This window comes from Taudactylus pleione, unplaced genomic scaffold (assembly GCF_031769625.1).
Source record: "Taudactylus pleione unplaced genomic scaffold, aTauple2 ptg000179l, whole genome shotgun sequence".
Lineage (NCBI taxonomy): Eukaryota > Metazoa > Chordata > Amphibia > Anura > Myobatrachidae > Taudactylus > Taudactylus pleione.
Genome location: NW_028284581.1, coordinates 3,447,711 through 3,474,834, shown reverse-complemented (window position 1 = coordinate 3,474,834; position 27,124 = coordinate 3,447,711). Strand labels below are relative to the sequence as shown.

The 27,124-nt window shown below is 45.7% G+C and overlaps 1 protein-coding gene across 3 annotated transcripts in view; it reads right to left on the bottom strand.

Annotated features, from left to right (window-relative positions):
• The window catches only part of KDM1B (lysine demethylase 1B), a 75,280-nt gene that overhangs the window by 19,161 nt on the left and 28,995 nt on the right, over positions 1-27,124 (bottom strand). For 2 of the 3 annotated variants that reach the window (XM_088475843.1, XM_088475845.1), the window contains exons 12-19: positions 18,352-18,489; positions 15,124-15,301; positions 7,741-7,868; positions 7,129-7,260; positions 1,394-1,468; positions 789-905; positions 501-626; positions 236-358 (exon numbers count right to left, since the gene is read on the bottom strand). In XM_088475843.1, coding sequence (XP_088331969.1) covers positions 236-358; positions 501-626; positions 789-905; positions 1,394-1,468; positions 7,129-7,260; positions 7,741-7,868; positions 15,124-15,301; positions 18,352-18,489 — 1,017 coding nt within the window. The remainder of the gene's footprint in view (positions 1-235; positions 359-500; positions 627-788; positions 906-1,393; positions 1,469-7,128; positions 7,261-7,740; positions 7,869-15,123; positions 15,302-18,351; positions 18,490-27,124) is intronic. The other variant, XM_088475846.1, reaches the window with a different exon arrangement.

The window sequence follows — 27,124 nt, the reverse complement described above, 5'->3', positions numbered from 1 at the left end:
TGGTAGCTTTTCCTGAGCCAGTACAATCAGTGGATGACACATGCTTGAAGAGCCCTGTACTGGGCCTGGAAGGCTATAGGACCATCGCCAGGCCCCTACCCAAATTATGCTAAGGTCTTGGTGATGCACTGTCCCACCCCTGGCATCAATTTAAGCAGTAGTACATTGAAGAATCTCTGAATGACAAGGTACAGTATACTTTCAGCAATTCCTCAACATATATTCTTGTTCTCACCTGTTCCTTAAAGAGCTCCTTGAGGACCACCATACATTGCTTCACTACTTGCTTATCATCCATATCCTTAATGGAAATTACAGCATCTCCAGTAATAACAGACATCAAGATTGCGTGTTTACCCTGAATTCATACACAACCAAATGCAAACATACAGTTATGAAAAGCATAAGATAAAACCTATGTTATCAATAAACACAAAAAAAATCAACATAATACTTGTTTATAGAAGCATAACTGCATGCTGCATATAGCCGGCAGATACCTGTGGATCCATATCATAGAACACCCCAAACAGACCACGTTTTCTGGGATTAGGAGGAATATGGCCAAAGAAGTCCGCTCCTTGAATCTTGTTGTCCCAAAATCTGTAGGGAAACTGTAAAGCAATCTGGAAATAAAACATGTAGAGATCTAGATTACATATGACCAATTTAAGCCTCACTAAATTAAGCCCAAAACTAAATCAATTCCCAAATAGAACATTTTGAGCCAATAGTTATTTGTACATAGTGTATATAACTGTGGGTGACGTTACGGATGAGCAATGTACCTTCTCAACGATTCCAGCTCCTAGACTGTTTATCGCTTTCACTTTTTTCTCAGGTAGTGGAGGATTGAACTGAATAGTGTTTTTCTGAAGAAGGGCAAGGGGTGCTGTAACCAAAACCTAAAAAAATACATGTTCTCAATAATTTACAGTTACAGACTTACCAATGGATAATGTTACATAAAGTGACTGACATGCGACTTTCACTTTTATTAGGAGCAATGCATATTTCTAGTTTGTGAAGCTTTAGAAAGATATTTTGATAACACATAGGACATCACGCTTTTACACCAGTTCACTACAATTCATTTCTAGTTGATCTGACAGTCGACGTTTGTTCTTCTATTTTACGTTTAATGATTTTTGGCAGTATCTCCTCACTATTGTTTATTTAATTTGTATATAGTCTAATACAAATTGGAAGGTACGGTAAATAAATTGGTGCAATACAAATGTTTTAAAGAGTATGTTGTTCTATTTGTATAACCTGTGGCTCTATACCTCATCCAAACTTTTTGAGCACCCTCACTAAAATCTAATAAGAAAATCCAGGGTCTTCCCTTTCATCGCGGCCTATTTTTAAAATAGTAAAAATGTTATAACATTACCTTTTGTGCATTGTAGATTTTCCCCTCTGTTGTTCTTAAACAGATTTCTTGACCAGTGTAGTCAACGTTACTGACCTGAAGAAGATAATTTAGTTCCAATTTATGCTAAATATTCTCAAGAATTGTACACGGATATCTATCACAAATGTGTGGGTGGCATGTTCTGTGTGTTCAATGACATCTTCCAGACATAAAACACATTTCAGCAAAATAAGAGCATATCAGATAATCATTACGGATGGCTGCAGATCTCAGCTCATCTAGTCACTGCCTAAGGGCCTGATTCAGGAATGTAAGCTATGCTGATATTTACAGAGTTGAGCGATTATCGGTAAACTGTTCATGCGTCTGTTGCAAGGCGATTGCATCAAAGTACATTACCGTAGTCGCTCGCTAAGCTTTTGTACTTGCAGTGCGATTGACAGGGAGCGTTTGAAGAAGATAACGGAGTAGCGTAAAAAAACGCAGGCGTGTTGCAGCAGTTATGGGGATGTGTCACATGCTGCGTCTGCGATCCCGTACACAAGATAATGGCTTCAGTGTCTCGCTTCCTGCGGCCATCCTGAGCAGCCATAGGGTTACTCAGAACTATGATAATGGAATTATCTGCAACTAATGCTGTGTCTTTGTAACCAGATGCTTGGATGTGCAGAGCCGCAGGTGGGCGTCTTAATACATTCCTTGGCGTCTGCAACACTTGCATATTTTTGCATAGCAGATGCATACAAACACGCGGTAGCAGCGGCATCAGCACGCAACTCTGAATTAAGCCCGAAGATTTTTCTCCCTAAGGGGGTAATTAACACTACAACCTTTTCCTCATGTATCACTTATCACAAATGTCTCCAATTTAGGGCCGTATACAATTAGCGGTGAAAACGGACGATCTTCGACAAAAAACAGGCAGGACAAGCCGGAAATTGCGTCTGTACCCAAAAAAATGGCTGACGTACATCGGAAATATAATATAGAAGTGTATTATTGGCCGTAATAAAAGTATTTAGGCTACTTAAATTGCGTTGGTTGGCGGTAATTTGCATATATGAAAAAATTTTTAAAAAATGATAGAAAGCTATTTTTTCCCCAGGAAATTACTGTTCCACGTAAATTCAGGATAGGTAAAAATGGGTGCAAGGCTATTCGTGTGTCGTAAAAGTGCACTTTTAAAAACAGTTACAAACCCGCCTGTTGCAACTGTGGTACCCCCATAGTTATGGGGTTACCCCTTACTAAATAAGGAGGTAGCACTGAGATATCCTGCAGCCCCTGTCAGTTTTTTTTTTATAAGTTTATACAGCACCATTGGCCCCATAGGCAGGTATAGTGAACTTTGGTTGACCCTGCTTTCCCTGAAGCCCACTGAGCATGTGCAAACTGGGGGGAAGAAAATGTCCCTTGGTCAGTAACCTATTTTTGCGGGAAAAAGCTGCCCCGCTCTTTGGTAACCTGGGTGTCCAGGCAGAGAACCTTGCAGGCGGTCTGTTGCTGGGGCTTCACTGTTCATTCAGGGGAGCTGGACAAGCAGGGAGGAGAAAGGGGAATGTTAGAAATTAGCAATCCCCTGGAGGGGAGAGGAGATGCCCTGACAGGAAGCAGCTGGGCAGTAGGAGCTGCCATGTAGTTTGTAGAGTGATTCAAATACCTGCAGGGGAAGAGGAGGGGTGTCCTAGCCAGTAGTAACCCAGATGCAGAGCAGGACTCGCTGGAGGTCAGCGGCTGTGGTGGAAGCCAGAGTGCTGCCACAGTGAAAGTATCCAGCTGCGTACAGCCGGCGCAAAGATCCCACGAGAACTTGTAGCTGTAAGGACCAGTGAAGAACTGGGAGGACCCCCCAGTAGGGAAAAGCCCCCTGCTAAGTATGAGGGCTGTGCTGTCGCTGCCTGCTGTTTAGAGGAGTGCCTGCTGCAGGGACCCCTGCTACCCACCTGGATTATAAATATTGAGCCCCTGGGTTGCCCTGAATTACAATTACTGTACTCCATAGCAGAGAGGGGTACCCCTCTGGAGTGTTATACCAAGCCCCTACAAGTGCCTTACCGTGGATTATAAATTCTGTACTCCGCAGCAGAAGAGGAGTACCCCACTGGATTGCCATAACAAACCCCTACAAGTGCCTGAGGTGTAATTACACTCACCCTGGAGGCTAAAGAACCCAGCTGAGCCTGCCCCTGCAGGACCTCCCTAGAGTAATCACCACCTGTACCCGTCAGCCACTGCACCAGGAGAAGACACTTACTGCCGGGACTTGCTGGGAGAGCCGTAGGACCCCTTATGCTGTGGGCTGCCCGAAGAAGTGCCCGAAGACACGAAAGATCGGCGCAGAGGAGTTGCATGCGGTATCAAGGGGAAGGAGCCCGCACCGCGACTTGTCCACCAGCGCTGACCGGAGGGACGCCCACCTGGAGCAAGGCTATACTGGGAGGACAAGAGAACAGCGTGCAAGGGAAGAGACAACCCCAAAGGAAAAGGCTGCAGTAACTTCTCTGCCAGACACAGCCCTGAGAAGGGCAATTTCCCCTGCAAGCATCCCTGTGTACTGACATCTGAGGAATGCTTCTTGGAGTTCTGGTGCGGTGCTTAGCATCCCGGAGCTCCACTGGATATCGGAGGAGGCTGAACAGCCACAGCAAGGGGTGAGATAACAACAAAGACTCCCTGTACCTGCTCCTTCCCCTGCCTTGCTCCTAGCCATACCCGTGTCACTAGTTGATCCCCCTTCCGGGACTCCTTTCTCCCCCTCCACTGGGCCCAGATGTAGTTTGGGGTCCTGCTTCACTATTTACACTAGCCCTAGTTCGATTAGGAGTTAGTAAATCGTTTTGGGGAGTATAGTATTGAAACAGGGGGGAAGGAGGGATAAGATACCCCCCTTTCTCATATTCATTGCTTATCTGGTGTTTTATCGTTCTAGTGACCCTCCAGTTCAAACTGGGAGGGGACGTGATTTGGGTTATTGTGTCAGCTCATGTCTGATGCAATTGTGACTACTGTAACTGCTGTTTTCTTGCCATGTAATGTATATATATTCGCTGGTATTGGGGCAATTGCAAATGTCTCATTGCTAATGTTTTACTTTGTTTACTTGTACATCCATGCCCGCCGAGGCATCTTTTCTATTTATGCATGTATAAGTTTGCAAATGTCTCTTCTTTAACCCTATGTAACCCTGGCTGGCAACTCTTGAGGTAATAATTTGTGGCATATGTCTTTAGGTATATTGTTTTCATTTTTCTCAGCAAAGACCCTCATGCTAGCAAAGTACTGTGTTTATTAGCTGCAATAGACCAGAGAACTACTGCTTCCAACATAGCCTATGTATTGTCTTAATTTTCCTCAGCAAAGGCCCTCATACTAGCAAAGGAATGTGTCACATTGCTACAGTTTGCTGGTCAAGCATACCACGGTTACATAGATTTTACCAAGTCAAGCATAGCTTGTGTTTCCCTGAGTTGACCCTTATTTGCCAGTTGGGGTCACCGGTAGAGGATAGAGGGTTATTAAGCAGTTATCTTGGTATTGAAATGTGCAAGATGTTATTCTGTTTATGGTAAACATTTTTTATGTCAATTGTTGTTTACTTATTGGCAATAATAAAATTGAGTTGTACCCTTCTCATTGTGTCTGTTTAAAAGGGAAACACATTGCTTGCTCTGATCTAAAACGAACCTGGTCCCTAGTCTAACAATGGGACATGACACAACCACGTGCAATGTTTAAAACACTTAACGTATCCATATCGCCCACCGAAATTAAAAGACCCAATACATTAAACCCATTTTCATGGTGAAAACTTTTCGCCTGGTATTTTTTTCGCCCCTCCCGGTTTTGCCTATTTTAATGCGAAAATCGGACGATTTTGCCACTAATTGAATACGGCACATAGGGGCACATTTATCAGCTAGTTTAATCATACACAATGAGTTTTATAACTCGTTATGTATGATAAATGGTGCTCAAGCCAATCAGCTCCCAACTGTAATTTTTCAAAAGGATGACAGTTGAGCTGATTGGTTGGAGCACAATTATCGAACACAACAAGTTTTAATCATCCGTTGCGTATGATAAAACTCACTGATAAATTAGCCCCTGGGTCTGTGAGGAAATACGTACTAGAAATATTCAACAGGGCAGAATACAAAACAGATAACTGCCTGCAGACATCAGCTCTTATTACAGAAAAACAAGAGAATGAAAGAAAATAATTATTCAAAGAATAATATGATTACAAAACATCATAAAATCCCTTTTTGGGATCCAACACCCCTTTTGAGTAAAGTTACGGAAGAAATTTACTTAGAGAAAGTAAAAAAAAAAAAAAAAAACCCATGATGAAACGTTTTCTGCATTTTGTCAATAAGGAATATTTAAAATAACACAGCATACTTCTCTAATTTCTGTAATTCAGACCCCACTAACCCCTATTGGCTTTATTATGCAGGCCCTGCATATCCCTGGTGGCTTTATAATGCAGACCCTGCATATCCCTGGTGACTTTATAATGCAGACCCTGCATATCCCTGGTGGCTTTATAATGCAGACCCTGCATATCCCTGGTGGCTTTATAATGCAGACCCTGCATATCCCTGGTGGCTTTATAATGCAGACCCTGCATATCCCTGGTGGCTTTATAATGCAGACCCTGCATATCCCTGGTGGCTTTATAATGCAGACCCTGCATATCCCTGGTGGCTTTATAATGCAGACCCTGCATATCCCTGGTGGCTTTATAATACAGACCCTGCATATCCCTGGTGGCTTTATAATACAGACCCTGCATATCCCTGGTGGCTTTATAATGCAGACCCTGCATATCCCTGGTGGCTTTATAATGCAGACCCTGCATATCCCTGGTGGCTTTATAATACAGACCCTGCATATCCCTGGTGGCTTTATAATACAGACCCTGCATATCCCTGGTGGCTTTATAATACAGACCCTGCATATCCCTGGTGGCTTTATAATACAGACCCTGCATATCCCTGGTGGCTTTATAATATAGACCCTGCATATCCCTGGTGGCTTTATAATGCAGACCCTGCATATCCCTGGTGGCTTTATAATGCAGACCCTGCATATCCCTGGTGGCTTTATAATGCAGACCCTGCATATCCCTGGTGGCTTTATAATACAGACCCTGCATATCCCTGGTGGCTTTATAATACAGACCCTGCATATTCCTGGTGGCTTTATAATACAGACCCTGCATATCCCTGGTGGCTTTATAATACAGACCCTGCATATTCCTGGTGGCTTTATATTACAGACTACGCATATCCCTGGTGTTTTATAATGCAGTCCCCACTAATCCCTGGTGGCTTTATAATACAGACCACGCATATCCCTGGTGGCTTTATAATGCAGACCCCACAAAGCTCTGGTGGCTTGACCATACAGACCTATGACACTGCCTTTGAGAATGCTGAAGATAAAGTTTGGCTATACTGCTATGCTGCCAGAGGACAGCTCCCAATACACGGATTGCTGTATAGTTCCAGCCATTCACCAATCATCATATAGGGACTTCCTGACACACTGATTGGTGAATGGCCATCATCATCCACCAATAAGTGTGCTGGAAGTCAGCTACTGGGTATGACAGAAGCCAGAATACACAGTAACTGAAGCCATTTGCTCACTGGCCCTGCCCTTAACATACCCTTTGATATCAATAAAACTGGTCATCTAAATAAACAATAAAGTACCGTATGGCACCAGAGACATTAAATTAAACTTACTGGCGACTTGAGTCGAATATCAAGTCCTTCTGCCAATTTGTCAATAATTGTTGAGTATCCAGCGGTCAACATTGTATGATCTCCTGCAAACTGGGCAAAGAACTCATTATGGTCCCATGAACGGGCAGATACCTGTGAATAAAAACAATATTTATTAAAGTAAAAAAGGTAAATGTGTAAAAATATTTTTATAATTTAATATTTATTAAATAATTATTAACAAAGATCATGTTCAAAAATAGCACAAATAACAAAGACAACCATGGAAGTAACAAGGTCTGGCCAATTGAATAGTACTGGAAATAAAATAAAGCTGGAGGTATCTCCAAATATACTTGATCTGCAGCACTGCACATCCTGATGTCAGGTAATAGATCAGTCAAACAAGTTTTCCTATGGATGTAGTCGGCATCCCGACTGTCATAATACCAACAGATTGTGGAGGTAAGTATTAGGGTTAAGGGAAGGCTTAGGGTTAGGCACTAGGGGGAGGATTAGGGCTAGGCTGCCGGGGGGGGGGTGGGTTAGGGTTATAATAAGAGATCCTGTAACCAACCCCTTTCCACCATGTATGTGTCTACATTATGCTTTGAATAACAAAATTGAACTTGCATTGTGTAGATTACTTCCACAGGCATATTCCAGATTGCTGAGGTGGAAATGCAAAACCTTTTCCTCCTCATCTGTGAATTGAATTCCAGATTCCTGAATAAAAGTCTTGTAGATCTCCTGTATCTTATCTGTTAAAAAGAAAGTGGTCACTAAACAAACACATCAATTTCCAAGAACCACAACAGTCCACTTTTAGAACAACAAACTCCATGCACATCATCTTTCACTCCACACATCACATTGGAGGCTGTATATGGAGTCAATACAGCAAAGTATGAATGCTAAAGGAAGACTACATGGATATATTAACTAAAAGATTGACATAGTGTTAGATGGTACTCTCTTAGAGAACCATCCAATAAAAACCTCTTAACACATGGTTGTATTTAACTTCATACTAGGTTGAGAGCTGCCATGTAGAGACAGCTACATGTGTGTATCCAGTTAAGGTTGTGGGGTACCATTTGGTTATCGGAAATCCAGCCAATTTATGTATGCAGATATGAATTCCACTCATTAACCTGATTCTTTATAATATGATGAGATATATCTAGTACTGTGATACTGAATGTGTCAATTGTTGTTATATACAAATATTAATCAAAAACACTTTGTCAACTGCACTATTTTTAAACTCATTTTAGTCAGTTACTAATGGTCCAATGGAACTGGCTGTAGTTCAGTTAGTTCTATTTCCCAGATGATGGTTGCAGAGTGGTTAGCATCGCTGCCTAACAGCTGAGGTCATGGTTTTGACTCCCACCAGTATGGTTTGTACTTCCTGTGTTTGCCAAGGGTTTCCTGCGAGTGTTCCGGTTCCCTCCCAGTGTCTAGAAACATCCAAAACTGGAAGGTTAATTGGCTGCCGACTACTCTCTGCACAATATTGTGAAATATGGTGGCCAATATACAAATAATGATACTGGGGCTGAAGCGGAGTTGGAAGCATATACTTCAAATTAAAGAAAAATCTTGAAATAAAAGATGCAGATGAAAATAAGAGTTATGGTATGACATACTTTTGTTAACTCTCTTTCTTCGAGGTCCATGGGGTCCACAGCCATTACGTTGGGGTATGAATCCCGGTCACCAGTTAACACAAACGAGCTCTCTGCTCCCAGGATGCACCGGGGTTCCTCCTCATATACCCCACCCCCTACCTCAGGTAGCCAGTTCGTTACCAAGCTCAAGCAGGCGGAGACAAACATAGGGTAAGAAAGAAGAAACCCATACTCATGAGTCCAGACTCTCAAGAGAAGAAAATTACGGAAACCTCCCCCAGAACTACAGGTGCGTCTGGGTGGGTGCCCCGTGGACCCCATGGATCTCTAAGAAAAAAAAGAGAGTCATACCATAACTCTTATTTTCTTCTTCGGGGTCCATGGGGTCCACAGCCATTACGTTGGGGATATCCCAAAGCACTAAACATACGGGCGGGGGCGCTCCTGACTCGAGGAAGAGAGGAGAATCCTATGCCCGAAAGGAGGCATCCTGAGAGGCAAAAGTGTCAAAGGAATAAAATTTGATGAAGGTATGGATGGAAGACCATGTGGCTGCCTTGCATAATTGCTCAGCAGAAGCACCCCGGCGGGCCGCCCATGATGGACCTACCGCCCTAGTAGAATGTGCAGTCACTGAATCCGGCACCCTCATACCAGCCTGTGTATAAGCCAATGAAATTGCCATTCGAATCCACCTGGCCAGTGTCTGTTTATTGGCTGGCCAGCCACGCCTATGACAACCATAAAACACAAAAAGTGAATCAGACTTCCTCCATTTGCTCATGCGTCTCACATAAATTCTCAACGCACGGACCACATCCAGGGAAGACTCACCTGGTGAAAGACTAGAGCCCTGGAATGCTGGAACTACTATTTCTTCATTAATATGAAATTTAGACACTACTTTCGGAAGATAACCCTCCCTAGTACGTAGTACTGCTCTATCTTGATGAAATATCAAGAACGGCTCACGGAAGGAAAGCGCAGCTAAATCCGACACTCAATGTGCAGATACCATAGCAAGTAGAAATACCTTCTTGCTGTTAGCCACTTGATGTCTATTGAATTTAAAGGCTCGAACGTAGGAGCCTGTAAAACCTTCAGAACTAGAGTCAAGTCCCACGGGACAACCGGGGAAACGAAGGGAGGCTGAATCCTCAACACCCCTTGAAAAAAGGTCTTTATATCTGGTCTCAGAGCAATTTTATGTTGGAACCAGACTGAAAGAGCAGACACCTGTATCCTCAAAGACGCCAGGCTGAGCCCTCTTTCCAGACCGCTTTGAAGAAAATCAAGCACTCTGGAGATCAGAAATTTCTGTGGGTCATACTCTTTTAGTTCACACCACTGAAAGAAAGTATGCCAAATTCTATAGTATATACGGGCTGAAGATGGTTTCCGTGCCTTCAGCATCGTCCGTATAACAGACTCGGAAAACCCCTTCTTCCTCAAGACAGAGGCCCCAAGAGCCATGCCATCAATGATAGCAGATGAAGATATGGGTACCAGCAGGGACCCTGTAGCAACAGATCCAGTCTCAATGGCAGAGGCCATGGAGTGTCTATGGAGAGAGACTGTAGATCTGTGAACCAGTGCCGTCTCGGCCACGCCGGAGCTATTAATATCACGGTACTGCCCTCTTGTTTGATCTTTCTGACCACTCTGGGAAGAAGAGCAAATGGGGGGGACCAGATATACCAGCTTGTAACGCCACTTTACTGTCAGTGCGTCTACAAACTCGGCTCTCGGATCTCTTGTCCAGGATCCGTACCTGGGAACCTTGTTGTTCATTCTTGACGCCATCAGATCTATTTCTGGTAGACCCCACTTGCCCACAAGTTCCAAAAAACCTGTGGATATAGGGCCCACTCTCCTGCATTTATCTCCTGCCGTCTGAGAAAGTCGGCCTCCCAATTCAGGATCCCCGGAATGAACACGGCAGATATCGTGGGAAGATGAGTCTCTGCCCAGACCAAGATTTTTGATACCTCTGCCAAGACAGCCCGACTCCTTGTGCCCCCTTGATGATTTAGGTAGGCAACCGCAGTGCGATTGTCCGACTATCTGCACCGGCTTGCCCTTTAAGATTTCTTGAGCCTGCACTAAAGCTTTGAATATAGCTCTTAGTTCCAGGATGTTTATTGGTAACCGGCTTTCCGCCACTGACCACTTTCCTTGGAAAGTGTGTGACCCCGTCATCGCCCCCCAACCTTGAAGACTGGCGTCGGTTTTGACCAATGTCCAATCCGACACCCAAAAGGGGCGACCCTACCTGAGATGCTTTGTCTGCAACCACCAGGACAGGGACAACCGCACCTCTGGAGAGAGACGCAGCAACTGAGACCTGATCGTGTGATGATCCTTGTCCCATCGACCCCAGGACTTGCATGGCCACTAGAATGGATATCTTCCTGTTGTGAAGCAACCTGCGTATTCGTGATTGTAAGGCAAGAATCTTCTCCTCCGGCAGATATATTTTCTGCACCACGGAGTCCAATCTTGCTCCCAAAAGACACATCTGTTGTACCGGACAGGGTGACAACTTTTGCCAGTTTATGATCCAGCCGTGACTGTACAGACATGATACTGTCAGCCTCAAATGATCCTGCAACTGCCCTAGCAACAGGAGGTCGTCCAAGTACGGCAAAATCCTGACGCCTTGGCATCTGAGGCATGCCATCATCACCACTATCACCTTGGTGCATACCCGAGGGGCTGTGGACAGGCCAAAAGGTAGGGCTTGGAACTGAAAATGTACTGCAAAACAAAGAAATTTTTGATGAGCTTGTGTGATTGGTATGTGGAGGTAGGCATCCTGTATATCTAAGGATACCATATAGTCCCCCTGCTCCATTGCCAACACAATCGATCGCAATGTTTCCATCCTGAACCCGGGGGCTCGAACAAATTTGTTGAGCTCTCTCAGATTCAGAATAGGCTGGTACGACCCGTTTGGTTTTTGAACCAAGAACAGATTGGAGTAAAACCCCTCTCGGAACTGATTCTCTGGCACCGGAATCACTACCTCCGATGCTAGTAAGGCAAGAATTGCTTTCTGAAGGGCAAAAGCGCTTTCTGAACCCTCCTGTGGGTTTACACAAAAAAAACCTTTGAGGAGGAGTCCTCCAAAACGTCAGGGTGTACCCTCAGTAGACAACTCCTCGAACCCAGGCATCCTCCGTCGTGAGGTGCCAGGGCTCCAAGAACCGAAGCAGTCGGCCCCCCACCCTGGGATCCCCCAGAGGGAGGCCCATCCCATCAGGCCACTGGTTTATCCTGGACCCTAGATCCCGGACGTTTGTTCTGCCAGGGCTTCCTGGATCCTGCCTTTTTTGATGGAAATCTCGCTGAGGGCTGACCCTTGGCCTTGCCCTGCGGCCGAAACCACCGAAAGGACACCCTTCTCAGTATAGACGAGGTTGCTGATGGCAAACCTGCCGTCTTTGAGGCTGCCATGGAAGATATAATTTTGTCCAATTCTGGACCAAAGAGAACACCCCCTGTGAATGGAAGGGATTCTAGGGCTTTTTTGGACCAGGCATCTGCCTTCCAATCCTTTAACCAGAGAATCCTACGTGCCACCACGGACTCTGCTGAAACCCTGGAGGAAAGGATCCCTGCATCCAAAGCGGCATCCCCCAAATAAGAGGCACCTTCTCTAATAAAGGAGATCACATCCAGTTGCTCCTTAGAGGCATCTGGTAAAGACTCCGTTAAAGTTTTGTCCCACTCCTCAATAGCTCTTTCTACCCAGGCAGTGGCCATAGCTGGGCGGGTGGCCATTCCTGCCAGCGAGAAAATTGATTTGAGACAAGTCTCCAGTCTTCTATCCGTTGCTTCCTTCAGTGAAACTGCTGGGATTAACAGAGTAGTACGTTTAATCAGCTGCGCCATATGTGCATCAACTGACAGTGGATTCTCCCACCGGGCACAGTCTTCTGCTGGAAAAGGATATAGAAGCGTCATTCTCTTAGAAGAATGGCTTTTTTATCCGGACAGACCCATGCTTCCTCCATAAGTTTTGACAAATGTTCAGACTTTGGGAGTTCTGCCTTAACCACCTTCTGGCGCTTGAACAGGGGGGCCTTCCTAAGTGGAGGATCCCCTTCCTCGATATTTAACACAGATTTTACAGCCCTTATTAGAAAGGGGACATTGGCTACTGGGAAATGATCATTACCCTCCTCGGAGCTAGACTCCTGTGAAGAGTCCTGTACCTGTTCCTCCTCGGAGGAGGCACTGGAGTACTCACCCATGTGAGAAGGCAAATGACGCCTAGATTTAGGCTGCTTTGGTTTGACAACCTGAGGCTGGAAAACCCCCGAGGATGATGCCATAATCCTACCAGCACCAGGGTCCATCCAAGGCAGCCACATCATGGGCATAGGATGCATCTGCTGAGGCAAACCCCAAACCGGTGGTACCGGGGCAGCCAGCTGCTCCGCCACCTGAGCCATAACCTGAGAAAATGATGCCCAAGGTGGCTCAGGGCCTGTAACAGGCAAACTTAATTGGTGTGGTGGCTGTCTAAAACAGTTCCCACAAAGCCCATTTTGTAGAAAGTCCTGTGGGGACGAGCCTGCCTTGCAGGCTATACAGGATATAGGCAACGGGGCTCCCGCAACCTGACCCTCAGACTCCTTAGACATGTCAACTATGCCAATGGTTCTGGGTGTATATGTGCTGCTTTCTACTCTCCACACACCTGTAGCAAGGGAAGTGGAGAGACAGTGACAGTATACAGGAATTACAGTTCTTTTACAGAAGAAACAGTATCCATAGACAACAATCACATGTCATGCATAAACAATGAGTCATACGCATATAAGCTCTCACTACCAACAATTAGCCTAGGCTTAGGTAGGATAGAGCCCTGTAAAACCTGAACCAGCAGTAGGAAAGGTATACAGGGAGACTGCCCAGCGTCCTGCAGCAGCAGCGATCAGAGAGCAACTGACATACACGCTGGCTGTCTTATATGGAGGCTGGGAGAAGCAACCCACAATCACTGCGCCAGAGTACTGAACTAGCGTGTGGATTGGGGGAGGGGCCGTCGGGGAAGCGTACCTCCCCGATGCTGCTTGGACCTGCCCGGTAAACTGACCTGGCCGCCGCCACCTCAAGCCCCGGCTGGTCAGGAACATCAAATCCCGGCGGTCTAGTGTAAGACATCAAGCCGTATGCCTCCTGACTGCAGCGTGCCTCCGGCCAGTCTCACCGCCGGAGGCCGGTCCGCCACGTGGTCCCAGCGTCAGCAGTCGCCGTAACCACCTGCTTACCTGCCATCCCTTTGATCCGGGTGCGGTCCAGGGCATTAGAGCCCCTGCCGAAGCCCTAGCCATGGACCTGCCAAGGCTAGCGGTGCGGCGCCGGAGGAGGTAGTTGCAGCTCGTGGCCGGTGCGCCTCCAATCAGGCGCGAGGCTCCTCCCAGGACAGCTCAGATCACCCACTGAGATAGAGTGTAAAACTCTTTTTTTTTTTTTGTGTGTTACTCATCTGCAGGACTGCTCCAGCAGTCCCACTGTCTATGTAGTGTACACACCAAACAGGAAGAACTGGCTACCTGAGGCAGGGAGTGGGGTATATGAGGAGGAACCCCGGTGCATCCTGGGAGCAGAGAGCTTGTTTGTGTTAACTGTTTGGTGACCGGATTCATACCCCAACGTAATGGCTGTGGACCCCATGGACCCCGAAGAAGAAAATATATATTGTATGCGAAGAACAAGACACTTCAAGATGTGCCCAGCTCTGCAGCAGCAGCTTATATCTGGCATACGCTAGATATACCCAACCAGGTATATATAAGAATTATTTAAGATGTTTTAATAGTGAAAGATGCATTTGTTGTTCGGTTTGATTTAAAAAAAAAAAAAAAGCTCTACAATACAATACATACAAGTATAATCCTCCTTCTCGAGCACAAATTAAATTAACAACATTTTCAAAGGAAAATATACCCAAACGTTCATATAATATATGCTCCAGCAATGAAGGTTGCAGATTCAGGAGGTGAATCTCCAATCAGCCAATTGAGAAGTGTCTAGCTACAGCTGGCAACCATCATAAGTGTTTCATTGCACCAGAAAGTGATCTGGCTACTGACAGGAGTAACTGCATCTCCTGGAGGGTCTGTCTCTGATCTAATTCCACACACACCTTTACTATACTTGGACTGTGTTTCATCGCCTCTTCTCTCCGTGTCCCTACTCCCAAGATGTATGGTGTACAATGTGCCCAAATGTGAAGATATAGGCATACACATTACTTTCTGTGGGTATGAACATGTATGTGGGTACATGTGTTTTATGTATGTCCATTTCAGTATCAGCCCCATTATCTATACAGACAATATCCGAAACATTATATAAATAAAATGCATACCTCCAAGTGGGGCATCTTGATTCTGACTCTTATCTTTTCGCCATTCTGCAACAACATCCAGTATGGCATTGAAATGGAAATCCATACGTTTGTCTATAGCCGGGTCAGTTAGCCTTCCACCCTCTTGGATCAAATCACACTTCTCTCGCAGTTTCCGCATTTTAATACCAATCTGTAACTTCAGAAGTTAAAATTACTGGAAAATGTGTGAAAAAAATATTAACCATGCACATCATTAACTCACATGCAACCAGGAAGCAAGAGCAGTTCATCATAACAATCTTGTAGGATAATGATAATAATAATAATACTACTACTACTACATTGTAATAAATAGCATATAGCAGTGGTCCATAACCTTAATTGGGGTGGGAGCTCCTTGAGAAAAATGAGATTGAAAAGCCACATTTTATTTTTGAAAACTAAAAATTCACTGTATTAATAAATGCATTGTTGTTTTTCTATGAAAAATGTGGTTATTAGCCAGATTTTAGTTTTCAAAAATAAAATGTGGAGAGCTGTCAGCAGGGAGCAGGGGGCTGCTGGATGGTTTGTGCAGGCGGGACAGTGGATGACCAGGTCCCACACTTCCTCCAAACAAGTGCCTGGTGTCTCTTAATGCAGTCAGCAGCGAGGTTGCTAGCAGTATCCGCCATGCACTGCCGCCGCGCTGCGGCTAACACATGCCCATTGCGCGGCGTTAGCCTACTGCCGTAAGGAGAGCACCTGCCGTGCTACCACCGTAAGCACCACCATGCTTGCGCCTGGGAGCTACCTGTGGTTTGCGAGTGATGGGTTGGCGACTGCGGGCAGGGCCGGCGCTTCCACTAGGCAAGCTTAGGCAGCTTCCTATATATATATTTTTTATGTTTAACAGAAAATGTATCCGCCACTCCACCTGTGCAAAGTCATTTTCACCTGAGGGGCTAAATGAGTATGGGGGAAGGGTGGGGGCGCATGCAGAAGTTTTGCCTAGGGTGCTTAGAAGTCTAGCACCAGCCCTGACTGCGGGCATGTAGAACACAATTTTAAAATAATCTGAATTGTTTACCAGAAAAACAACTACATTAACTGCATGCCATTTACAAAATTTATATTCAGAAAGATAATAGCTAGTGGGGTTCCAGCTCCACTCATTACATAGTTTATTACATTCAAAAGTAACACTCATTTTTTTTTTAACACAATTAATTCTCAGCCAGGCAGTTTTGAAACAAGATGATATCCAAGGCAAACCATGCAGGCACATGTATAACATTTTATTTTAATCACATAACATTCCAACAGCTTTTAGTATACTATAATTCCCTTTATGTTCATCACCCATGGGAACCAAGACACAACTAGTTGGGATTTCCTAAGATAGGGAGGAATAAATTAAAAAACACTACTTAGTCACCTGCAAAATTGGCCACATTCAAATGTGGTGAATGTGAGAATGTAGCACAAGATAACCAGGAACATCACAAAACATATAGGCCTGGGAAGTAGCAGAAATAGGCCAGCAGAGGCCCCCAGTATGAACAGGAGCCAGAACAGGCTCCTGCGTGATTTACCCCCTCCTTGCCCATATTGGGGCATACCCTTACACCCCCTCTAGCCCAACTGCTGCCTGCCTCTGCCCCCAGATCTATCCCAACTACCGCTTGCCTTTAACCCCTTTTACCCCAACTGCTATAAGGCCCCAGCACTACCCAAGCTGCCACCTGACACCACAGCCCCCCCTCCTGCCCCCCAGCAGCCTGCTGCCTGCCTTTACTTCTATGCCCCCAGCACTACACCTGTTGGCTATGCGAGTTCAAGGCAATGTATTTATAAGCATTATCCATACTGAAAATATGAGTGTGACTTGCCATGGTGTAGCTGGAGGGCATGTGGGATGGTCAGATCCTACAGAAATATCCTCATCCATCTTTGCAGCAGTTGCGCTAAACAGCTCCTGTCAGGGGGCCAAAACTTTTGTAACTCTACTAGCACCGGGCATCCTTTTGGCAATTTTTTTTTCAAGAATGCGTCTAAGGGGCATATTCAATTAGCCGCGAAAAGTAGAGTACTTTTCGCATGCCGGACTTTTCACTGCCTTCGCTGGTTTTGCATGCAAAAAAGTATCGAGCACGTCACCGGGTGTTCTTAAGTTTTTGTTTTTTTTTGAGACAGTTTACCTTTGGGGGACTGTCCCAAGGGTGCAGGGTGGTTCCCGCAAGTTTGCACCCCAAAACCCCAATTCTGCAATTATTTCCTCCAGCTTTCATAAGCGAATCTTTTTCGCCGATTCCAATGCATTGACTTTCCGCACCGGCGAAAAGTCTTTGCAATTGAATATGGGGACAAATTTTCGCCTGGCGAAATGACGTCACCAGCAAAACTTTTTAGCCGAAAACAGCTTTTCGCACCTAATTTAATATGCCCCTAAGTCGCAATGTGACTCACCAGGAGACTGTGCTGACTAATTTGATATGCGACACTTGTATATCTGTGTGCGACTGAGTCTCTGAATCAGCATATGAAGTGCTACGATGTAGCGGCTGCGGCTTTTTTTTCCACTCAAATTTCCTCATACAGACTTAACTCCTCAATTTTGCATCTTAGTTCACGAATAGTGTACTATGGGCCCGATTCAGCAAGGATCGCACCTGCTAAAGAGTACGGATAGTCGATTGTTGCGTACTGCACATGCATTGCAGTGCGCGTATTCCTCACTGCGATCGGAACTGCAATCGCAGCGAGTACACAGTGATTGACAGGAAGTACCGTTTGGAGGTGGTGACGGGGGGTAGGAGACGCAGGCATGCCTGTGCGTTTGGACGCTGTTACAGGGGCGTGCATAATTAATCCCCTGCGGCGGCATACAGAGCCTGAGCTCTAGATAACGACAGGAAGTTTAGCAGTTTGAGAGTGAGGTCAGCTCAACCACAACTGTGCATATGGGTCTGATGTTTCCGATGTTTTTGCAGACTTGCAAAGATATTGCGAATGTAAGTAATGGGAAGTGGGCGGATTTATACAGTGGTGTGCATCTTATTATAGTGCATAATTTCGCAGGGGCCGTGAGTACGTGTACAATCTTGCAATCCGTGCTGAATCAGGCCCTATATACTTAGGATTAATGTTTCGGTGCAGCCAAGTAGCAAGTTCCGTGGCACAATTTCTTGCAGCCATTACTGAAATCTTACAGTGCTTAACACTGGCAAAAATTATTAACAAAATACAATAGTTACAGAAACCCACTTGTTCACACATAATTGCAATGGGGTTGTTAATGCAGCCATTCACAATCTGGGCTCCTTTTCCTATAGTGATTCCTTTGAATGACTTGTCATCCCAAACTCTGCCACCAATCCTGTCTCTTGCTTCTAGTAACATTACCTAAATATAGAGAATAAAAATGTTAAGAACTACATAAACATGTTCAATTAAGTTTCCACTGAAATAACAAGTTTTAAACTCAGTGTTCCAGATGACCCTTGATTTTGTGAAATGCTTAATTATTCTAATGGATAAAAAAATAAAATAAAAACAAGGGCTAAGTCAGCTTCTCACTCCGCCTCTTCCCCCTTTGCCCTATAACAGTTTGTTATATTTAGTCTTATATGTATCTAGTCTAGAATCTCACCCCAAAGGTCTTCTCCCCCCTCACCCCCTATTTTTTTTCTTTTCTCTTTCCTTTCTCTCTTCTATATATATTTTTTTTATAAAGTCCATTTGTACAGTATGTTGTGTTTTTTTATATCTTTTTTGGTTTTAATAATTATGTTATATTGTAAAATAGGTTGCAAACTTTTTGCTTTTATTGTATACGCAACTGACCTTGTATTTTGTTATTTTTATATTGATGAGATTGTGAATGTTATGGTCTATTATTTCTGGCAATCTTTTCAATAAAGTGTTTAAAAAAAATAAAATGATGCGCGCACTTATTTCTACATAACTACATAAAACACACTCCATTTTGGGGGGCACCCTTGTATGAAAGAGTACATTTATTTAAAATTGAACTTATTATTTATTATATATATATAAAATGTGTTTGTAGCAGCTTTTGAAATAATTAAAAGTTTAATATTTAAATTCCTGATATTGCACATTAACTTGTATAATATGTAGTGTGCTAATATTGCAGGAAATAGATGTTAAATCAATCTCTCTTATGGGCGAAATTATACAGCTTGTGTCTCCCATATCCAAATATTCCAAAATACGGAATTATTTTGGCATGACTGAGAAAATTAAACCTTTAATTTTTGATGGTTCAATGTACACAAATTTTGTCTAAAGCACAAATTATTAAAAATGGGATTTTGGTACATACCGGTAAATCCTTTTCTCTGATTCTACAGGGGACACTGGAGGTGCTTACGCTGGGGTATAGAGGCGTGGATAACTGGAGCCAGCACTTTAAATAATTTAGAAGTGTGAAGCTCCTCCCCCTCTATGCCCCATCAGCCCTCAGTTTAGAACACACAATAATCAAAACATACAACATATGGAACAAACCGAACAGGCAGGCTAAGAGCGCAGAGGTGGGCGTCCAGTGTCCCCTGTGGAATCAGAGAAAAGGATTTACCGGTAGGTACCAAAATCCCATTTTCTCTTTCATCCACTAGGGGACACTGGAGGTGCTTACGCTGGGGACGTCCCAAAGTTTTCCCCACGGGCGGGAGCGCTCTGCGGGGCCTGCAGAACAAGACGGCCAAAACGGGATGCCGAAACCGCGAACGTATAAAATTTGTAAAACTTGACAAACGTGTGCACAGAAGACCATGTGGCCGCACGGCACAACTGTGACGTGGAGGCTCCCCTACCGGCCGCCCAGGACGCACCCACAGAACGTGTGGAATGAGACGAAATGGACGAAGGAGGCCGGCGTTCGGCACCAACATAAGCCTGATGAATAGTCAGTCGGATCCAACGTGCCAAAGTCTGCTTAGACGCTGGCCAACCCCTCCGAACCGCATCATAGAGGACAAAAAGTGGACTCAGACTTACGGAGGGAAGCAGTCCTGTCAACATAGATGCGGAGAGCTCTAACCACATCCAAGGTAGAAGAACCACCAGAGTCCTCCACCAAAGACGGTACCACAATAGGCTGATTAATATGAAAAGCCGACACTACCTTGGGAAGGAAGGCGGCTACCATCCGGAGTTCCGCCCTATCAGCATGAAACACCCAATTCCCAAACTCTACGAGCCGAAGCTAGAGCCAAGAGAAGGACCGTCTTCCAAGACAAGTACTTAATATCAACCTCTTCCAAAGGTTCAAACATGGACGACTGAAGAAACAAAAGCACTAAGTTCAAGTCCCAGGGAGCAATCGGAGGTACAAAAGGAGGCTACACCCGCAAGACCCCCTGAAGAAACGTCTGCACCTCAGGAATGAGGGCCAATTTCCGTTGAAAGAAAATGGAAAGGGCAGAAACCTGCACCTTTAAAGTTCCAAGACGAAGGCCAGAATCCAGACCCGTCTGAAGAAAAAGCAGAAACCGGGACAACCGAAAAGACCTAGATGGAAGATCCCAACTGGAACACCACGAGACATAAGAACGCCAGATGCGGTGATAATGCGCAGCAGAAACTGGTTTCCTGGCGCGTAGCATGGTGGGAATGACAGAGTCTGGGATTCCTCTGCGTCTTAGGATATCGGTTTCAAGAGCCACCCCGTTAAACGCAGTTGCGCTAGGTTGGGGTGTACTAAAGGACCTTGCTGTAGCAGATCCGGGCGCAGAGGAAGGGGCCCACGGATCGTCTGACAATAGGGACCGAAGGTCCGCGAACCAACTGCTCCGAGGCCAGTTCGGAGCCACGAGAATGACAGAGGCTGACTCGTGCTTTATTCTTTTTAGCAGTCGAGGAAGAAGTGGAATCGGAGGAAAGAGGTAAACAAAGTCGTAGTTCCATGGAACTGTCAGAGCATCTAATGCCACTGCCTGCGGACCTCGAGTTCTTGACACGTATACCGGGAGCTGACGATTCAATCGTGACGCCATGAGGTCCACCTGAGGACATCCCCATCGACGTATCAGCGCGTTGAACACGTCTGGATGAAGCTTCCATTCCCCGGGGTGGATATCCTGTCGGCTTAGGTAATCTGCTTCCCAGTTGTCCACACCCGGGATGAATACCGCCGACAGGATTACTGACTGGCTCTCGGCCCACCTGAGAATCTGAGTTACTTCTCGCATGGCCATGCGACTCCGAGTCCCTCCTTGGCGGTTGATGTACGCAACGGCCGTCGCGTTGTCGGACTGAACTCTTACCGGACGAGTTCTTAGAAACTCTGTTGCTTCTATCAGAGCATTGTAGATCGCTCTGAGTTCCAACACATTTATGGGCCACTTTTGTTCTAGAGGGGACCATCGACCCTGTAAATGATAATCGAGGACTACAGCTCCCCATCCTCGAAGGCTGGCATCCGTTGCACACTCCGAATCTCCGGCCCGCAAGAAGATTGTTGGATTGTGCCCACCAGAGAAGGGCCACTCTGGTAGCTGGGCTCAGATGGATCTGGCGATGCAGGAGCAGATGAGACCCTGACCCATGTGTTAGTAGGTCCAGCTGAAACACCCTGGAGTGGAACCGCCTGAACTGTATTGCCTCGAAGGCCACTACCATCTTCCCCAGGAGATGCAGACAAAGAAGGAGGGACACCCTCTTTGGTCTGAGGACCAGCTGAACTAACAACCGGATATCCCGGGCCTTGTCTACTGGAAGGAAGATCCTCTGTGATGCCGTATCTAAGATCATGCCCAGAAACAGGAGCTTCTGGGACGGATTGAGATTTGATTTCTTGACGTTTATTATCCAACAGTGTTGGATTAGAGTCTGATATGTCAGTAAGGCATGACTTGTAAGAAGAGATACCGACTGCGCCTTGAGTAACAGGTCATCCAAATAAGGGATTATGTTCACTCCCGATGACCGAAGGAGAGCAATCATGACTGACGTGAGTTTGGTGAAGATGCGGGGAGCCAAAGATAATCCGAACGGCAATGCCAAAACTGATAATGATCCTTCAATATGGCGAAACTCAGAAAGGCTTGGTGTGGTTCCCAAATGGGAACGTGGAGATAAGCATCCTTGATATCCATGGATAATAGGAACTCTCCTTTTTCCAAGCTCGCAATAACGGACTGCAGAGACTCCATTTTGAACCGATAAATCTTCAGATACAGGTTCAATGACTTGAGGTTCAAGATGGGCCTGACCGATCCATCCGATTTGGGTACTACAAACAGGTTTGAGTAAAACCCCATACCTCGTTGATGTTCTGGAACTGGGACTAGTACAGATGATACTACTAGAGAGTGGATAGCCTCCTGTAGAACCCTGGCCTTGTCTGCAGGTATTGGCAGACTTGTAGTGAAGAACCGAGGTGGAGGGGGGACCTCGAACTCTATTCAGTACCCCAGGGAAATTAGTCTGCGGATCCACGGCTCTGGAGATGTCTGGTTCCAAACTTGTTGAAATCTTTGCAGGCGGCCTCCCACTGTAGGTGGACCCAGGTGGGATGGAAGACCGTCATGCCACCTGTTTTTCAGCTGGCTTAGGCTCTTGTCTACATGCAACCGAGTGTGGGCGACCTCTACCTCTACCCCCTCTTGCTTGGGAGGGAGCACCTCTGGCTCTACCATGAAAGGAATGTGGCGCACGAAAGGAAAGGAATGAAAGGAAGGTCCAGTGTAAGATCGTCTGGGAGCCGGTGCAGTTGACGGGAGGAAGGAAGACTTACCCCCCCGTGGCCTGGGATATCCATTTGTCTAATTCCGGGCCAAACAGCATGTCGCCATTGAATGGGTAAACCCTCCACCGCACGCTTGGATTCTGCGTCCGCATGCCGCAACCAGAGGGCTCTGCGGCCCGAAATAGCAGAAGCAGATATGCGAACTCTAATCTGACTGATATCTTTTGACGCTTCTCCCAGGAAAACTGCAGACTCGCAGATGTGTTCAGCTAGTAAGCGTAACTCTGCTCTAGAAGTACCCGAGTCCAAACCTGTAATCAACTGGTCAGCCCAGCAAACCACCGCTTTGTTAACCCAAGCAGTAACAAGGGTGGGCCTAAGTTGAGCACCCGCTGCGGTATAAATAGATCTTACCGTTGTCCGAAGGATCTTTTAGTACTGTAGCTCCCGGTACTGGGAGTGCTGTTTTTTTAGAAAGACAGGAGACGGACGCATCTACTGGAGGGGGTGTTTCCCACTTCTCCATCATGGATGATGGAAAAGGGTAGCTAGAAGGAAACCGGCGCGGAATTTGGAACCGTTTATCCGGTTGCTTCCAGGCCACTGAGAGCTGCTGTTGAAGATGCAGTGAGAATGGAAAAACCGCCGAACTCTTTGGTTGTTCATGAAATAATTCACACTCCTGGGATGCAGGAATAATATCCTCAGGTAAGTTAAGGATTTTTCTGACCGTCAAAATTAAAGATTCCACCCCGGGAGAGGTGGACTCTAACTCTAGAGGGGTATCGTCCTGTAATGCTTCCTCCAATTCCCCTTCCTCAGTATCCTCCGTAGCGAGGAATTCCTCATCAGACTCTTCTGACTGGAGAATAGTTGATAAAGGACGCTTTTGTGTCGGTCCCTGTAAGGAAGTGGAGGGTGCGGACACAGCTGTACCCATTACCTGTACCAGGGTGTCTAGAGACTTGGTTAGCTCAGCAACCCAGGGAGGCTGAGACCTACGTGCCTCAGCTAACTCAGACGTTAAATCCGTCATTACTACCATGTCAGCGGCCCATGTAGGCGCAGGTGAGGCAGTATTAGCCACAGGTGGATCAATTGCTATACAAGCATCACATAACGTGGACCCAGCAGCATGTGGCTTGGACAGTTTGTTGTTACACCTAGAACAAACAAACATCTTTTGAGGCGCTTTTGTTCTGTTTGACATGGATACACACAGTCACCACACACAGAGGGACAGAGTATATACAGAAGTAAAGAAAAACAGAAGGCTGGCTTGGGACACAGAGGAGGAGCACACCCCACTCCCTTCCCACAGATCAGACTCCCTGCACCCTCAGTGTATTATGCACAGCCTCTGCTTAACTTGTAGCTGCTGTAGCCAGGAATGGGGAGCCAAAGAATCCAGCCTTCAGATCTGCTGCACTCTTTCCGTATAAGGGAGAGATGCAGGCATTTAAGAGAGTTAATAAATGGCAGCCACACTGTTTTTTACAGCCGCTTGCCGCATATATAGAGAGCCCGCGCTAATTAGGCCCCGCCCCCTTCTTCATGCTCTAATGGCTCCATTAAGGCTGCTATGTCCATCCCCCCCCCTCCCCTCCGCACTACCCGCGTGTTCAACGCAGAGAGGGAAGAAACAAGCAGCCGTGTAGCGCTGTGTATTCTCTAACACAGCGCAGGGCTGCGCTGACAGCGGGACCTTGTAGCGCTGTCTAACAGCGCTATGCACACAGTAACACAGCGCAGTATGCTGCGTCAGCGCCGGGCAGCGGGGGCAGGAGCCGGGGGATGCGCAGCTTGTTACTCACTGCGTGTCCCCGGAGAGGCTTCTCTCGGCAGGTCAGCAGAGTCTTCTCTTCTTGTGTGAAGACTTAGCTGTGGCAATAAGGAGCTGTCAGGAGCTCTTTTGTAATGAGCCCTGTGCACTCCTTCCTGGTGTTTGCTAAAACACCAGGGCGCCAGGTACCCGGACCCCACCTTTTAGATAGGTGGCGAAGGGTACCTATAGGAGTGTAAAAGATGCTTTAAAATAAAATAAATGTATTGCTGGAGCACAGCATAATGTGACCAGCTCCTAGTAGGCACATTTTCTAAACTGAGGGCTGATGGGGCATAGAGGGGGAGGAGCTTCACACTTCTAAATTATTTAAAGTGCCGGCTCCAGTTATCCACGCCTCTATACCCCAGCGTAAGCACCTCCAGTGTCCCCTAGTGGATGAAAGAGAAAATAATGTATAAAATGACCTACAGGCTGTGTCTATAGGGTGTATATGAAACAAATTAATTTCATTTCTGTACACAAACTTTGTTTGTGCCACAAAATTAATGAAAATCTTGTATAAAATGACCTGCAGGCTGTGTGTATAAGGTGTATATTAAGCATAAGTACATTCTGTGTGTATATTGAGGTCCCATTCCTCAGATATTTCATTAGGATATGCAAATATTCCAAAATACGGAATATTCCGCTATCCAAAATACCCCTGGTCCCAAGCATTTTGGATATGGGAGACTCAACCTGTACAAGCACTAAATAATGTACACTCTCAAGGAATATAAATTCTGAACAAATATCGATTAAATATCAATAATGTTCGTAATATATAATTCATTATTGATATTTATATATAAATTACAAGGGTGCTCCCCAAAATGGAGCGTATGTTTTATGTAGTTATGTAGAAATAAGTGCGCGCATCATTTGATTATTCTAGTGTCTCTCTGTGCAGTAAAAAAATAAATCATTCTAAATAGACAGATAGTAATTATGTTAATTAAATCTGTGATGAGATGCATTAGAGAAAAAGTAAAGCAGCGTCTGGTTTCTGTATGCCAGGGTTTCTGCTGTCTGACTGTTTGCCTCTGGGACATAGAACAGTGGATGACAGAAACCTAGTATTGAGTGCCTAAACAGGAAGGAAATAGCTGCAAAGACGCCTCTGCTGTCTGTAAGCATAATGTTAGCCACAGGCTTCCCTGATACTAATACATTGTAGGGAGAGTCCTGTGTTCCAAATGAGAGGGCACCTGTAAGGGAGAGGGAAATACTTGTAAGTACAATTCAGTACCAAAATGAGCAGTCCTGGTTTCGCAGACCGGGTACCGCTTGTCATTGACGTGCGTTTTGCTCGCTCAGGGCTTGTTCACAATGATCACCATCAGGTTTATGTTAGGGATGTGCAGGCTCGGATTTACTCGGTTCTTATCGCCACTTTACCGCAAATTCGGATTTATTATATTGGCTATCCAAAACACATGATAGGCGACAGCCAATAAAATGCTGTTTAAAAATCCGAGTAAAACCGAACCCGCTCACCCCTAGTTTATGTACATATCTGGATCAGGCTCATAATTCATAAAGGTAATGAAGAAAGGTGAAGTCAACATCCTCAGATGCAAGTACCACCATATCAATGTCAACTTAATTGAGGTCTATGAGGGGATCCCATGGACACCACGGGAACATCACCACAAATAGCTGCTATGTATTAACATTTTGATATATATAACATTATTCGCGGATCCAGTCCAAGCTACGCCCCCTCCGAGTGATGTCACAAGGGGGTGGGGCCACAATTGCCAGTGATTACAGCAATGCCCGGAGCTTCCTGAGGATACTCCGGGGAGCTGTAAGGGCAGTGGTGTGACCGTCTGAAGCATCCTAAGGACGCTCCAGGCGGCATTACTGCATAGATTCTGGCTGCTGTGTGTCATTCTAGGCACCCTGTTAGCCAGATGAGGCTAGCAGAAAAAAGCTCAGAGGGCCAGACCAAATGATTCCTTATACAGCGGGCCTTATACAGCCCCCGGGCCTGAGGTTCCCCATCCCTGTCCTAAAAGAAGAAGTGTGAGTAGAATCTGCACCTTTCTGGGATCCCCGAAGGAACTGATAGACAAGGTAAATTACCATATAGTGTGTCCTGTATGGGAAGTCGTCAACAATTCTGATAGTAGTGTGAGACCTAGGCACCCTTTCCGCAGGCGACCAGTGAACATGTAGGTATTTCCTTACTAAGTCACCAGAGCGCGGAGCTGGCAACTGCATCACCACTGAAGGCCCAGCAACTGTAATTCAGATACAGCCAGGGGGAAGTGACCACCTGAAGCCATGGAAGAAAAGCTCCATGCAATTGGCAAAGAAGAACTCCTGGGCAAAGGAACTGCTGAAACGGGGCCCATAGTACTTGGTGTCTCTATGACTGGAAAGCTTTGAATGCCAAGGCTGATCACTCAGAAGGAGGAAGCTATCCTCCAGAATAGCATCCCCAAGGAAGCAGACCCAGCTTGAAACTGGTCGAGGCTCAAAGTACATAAAAA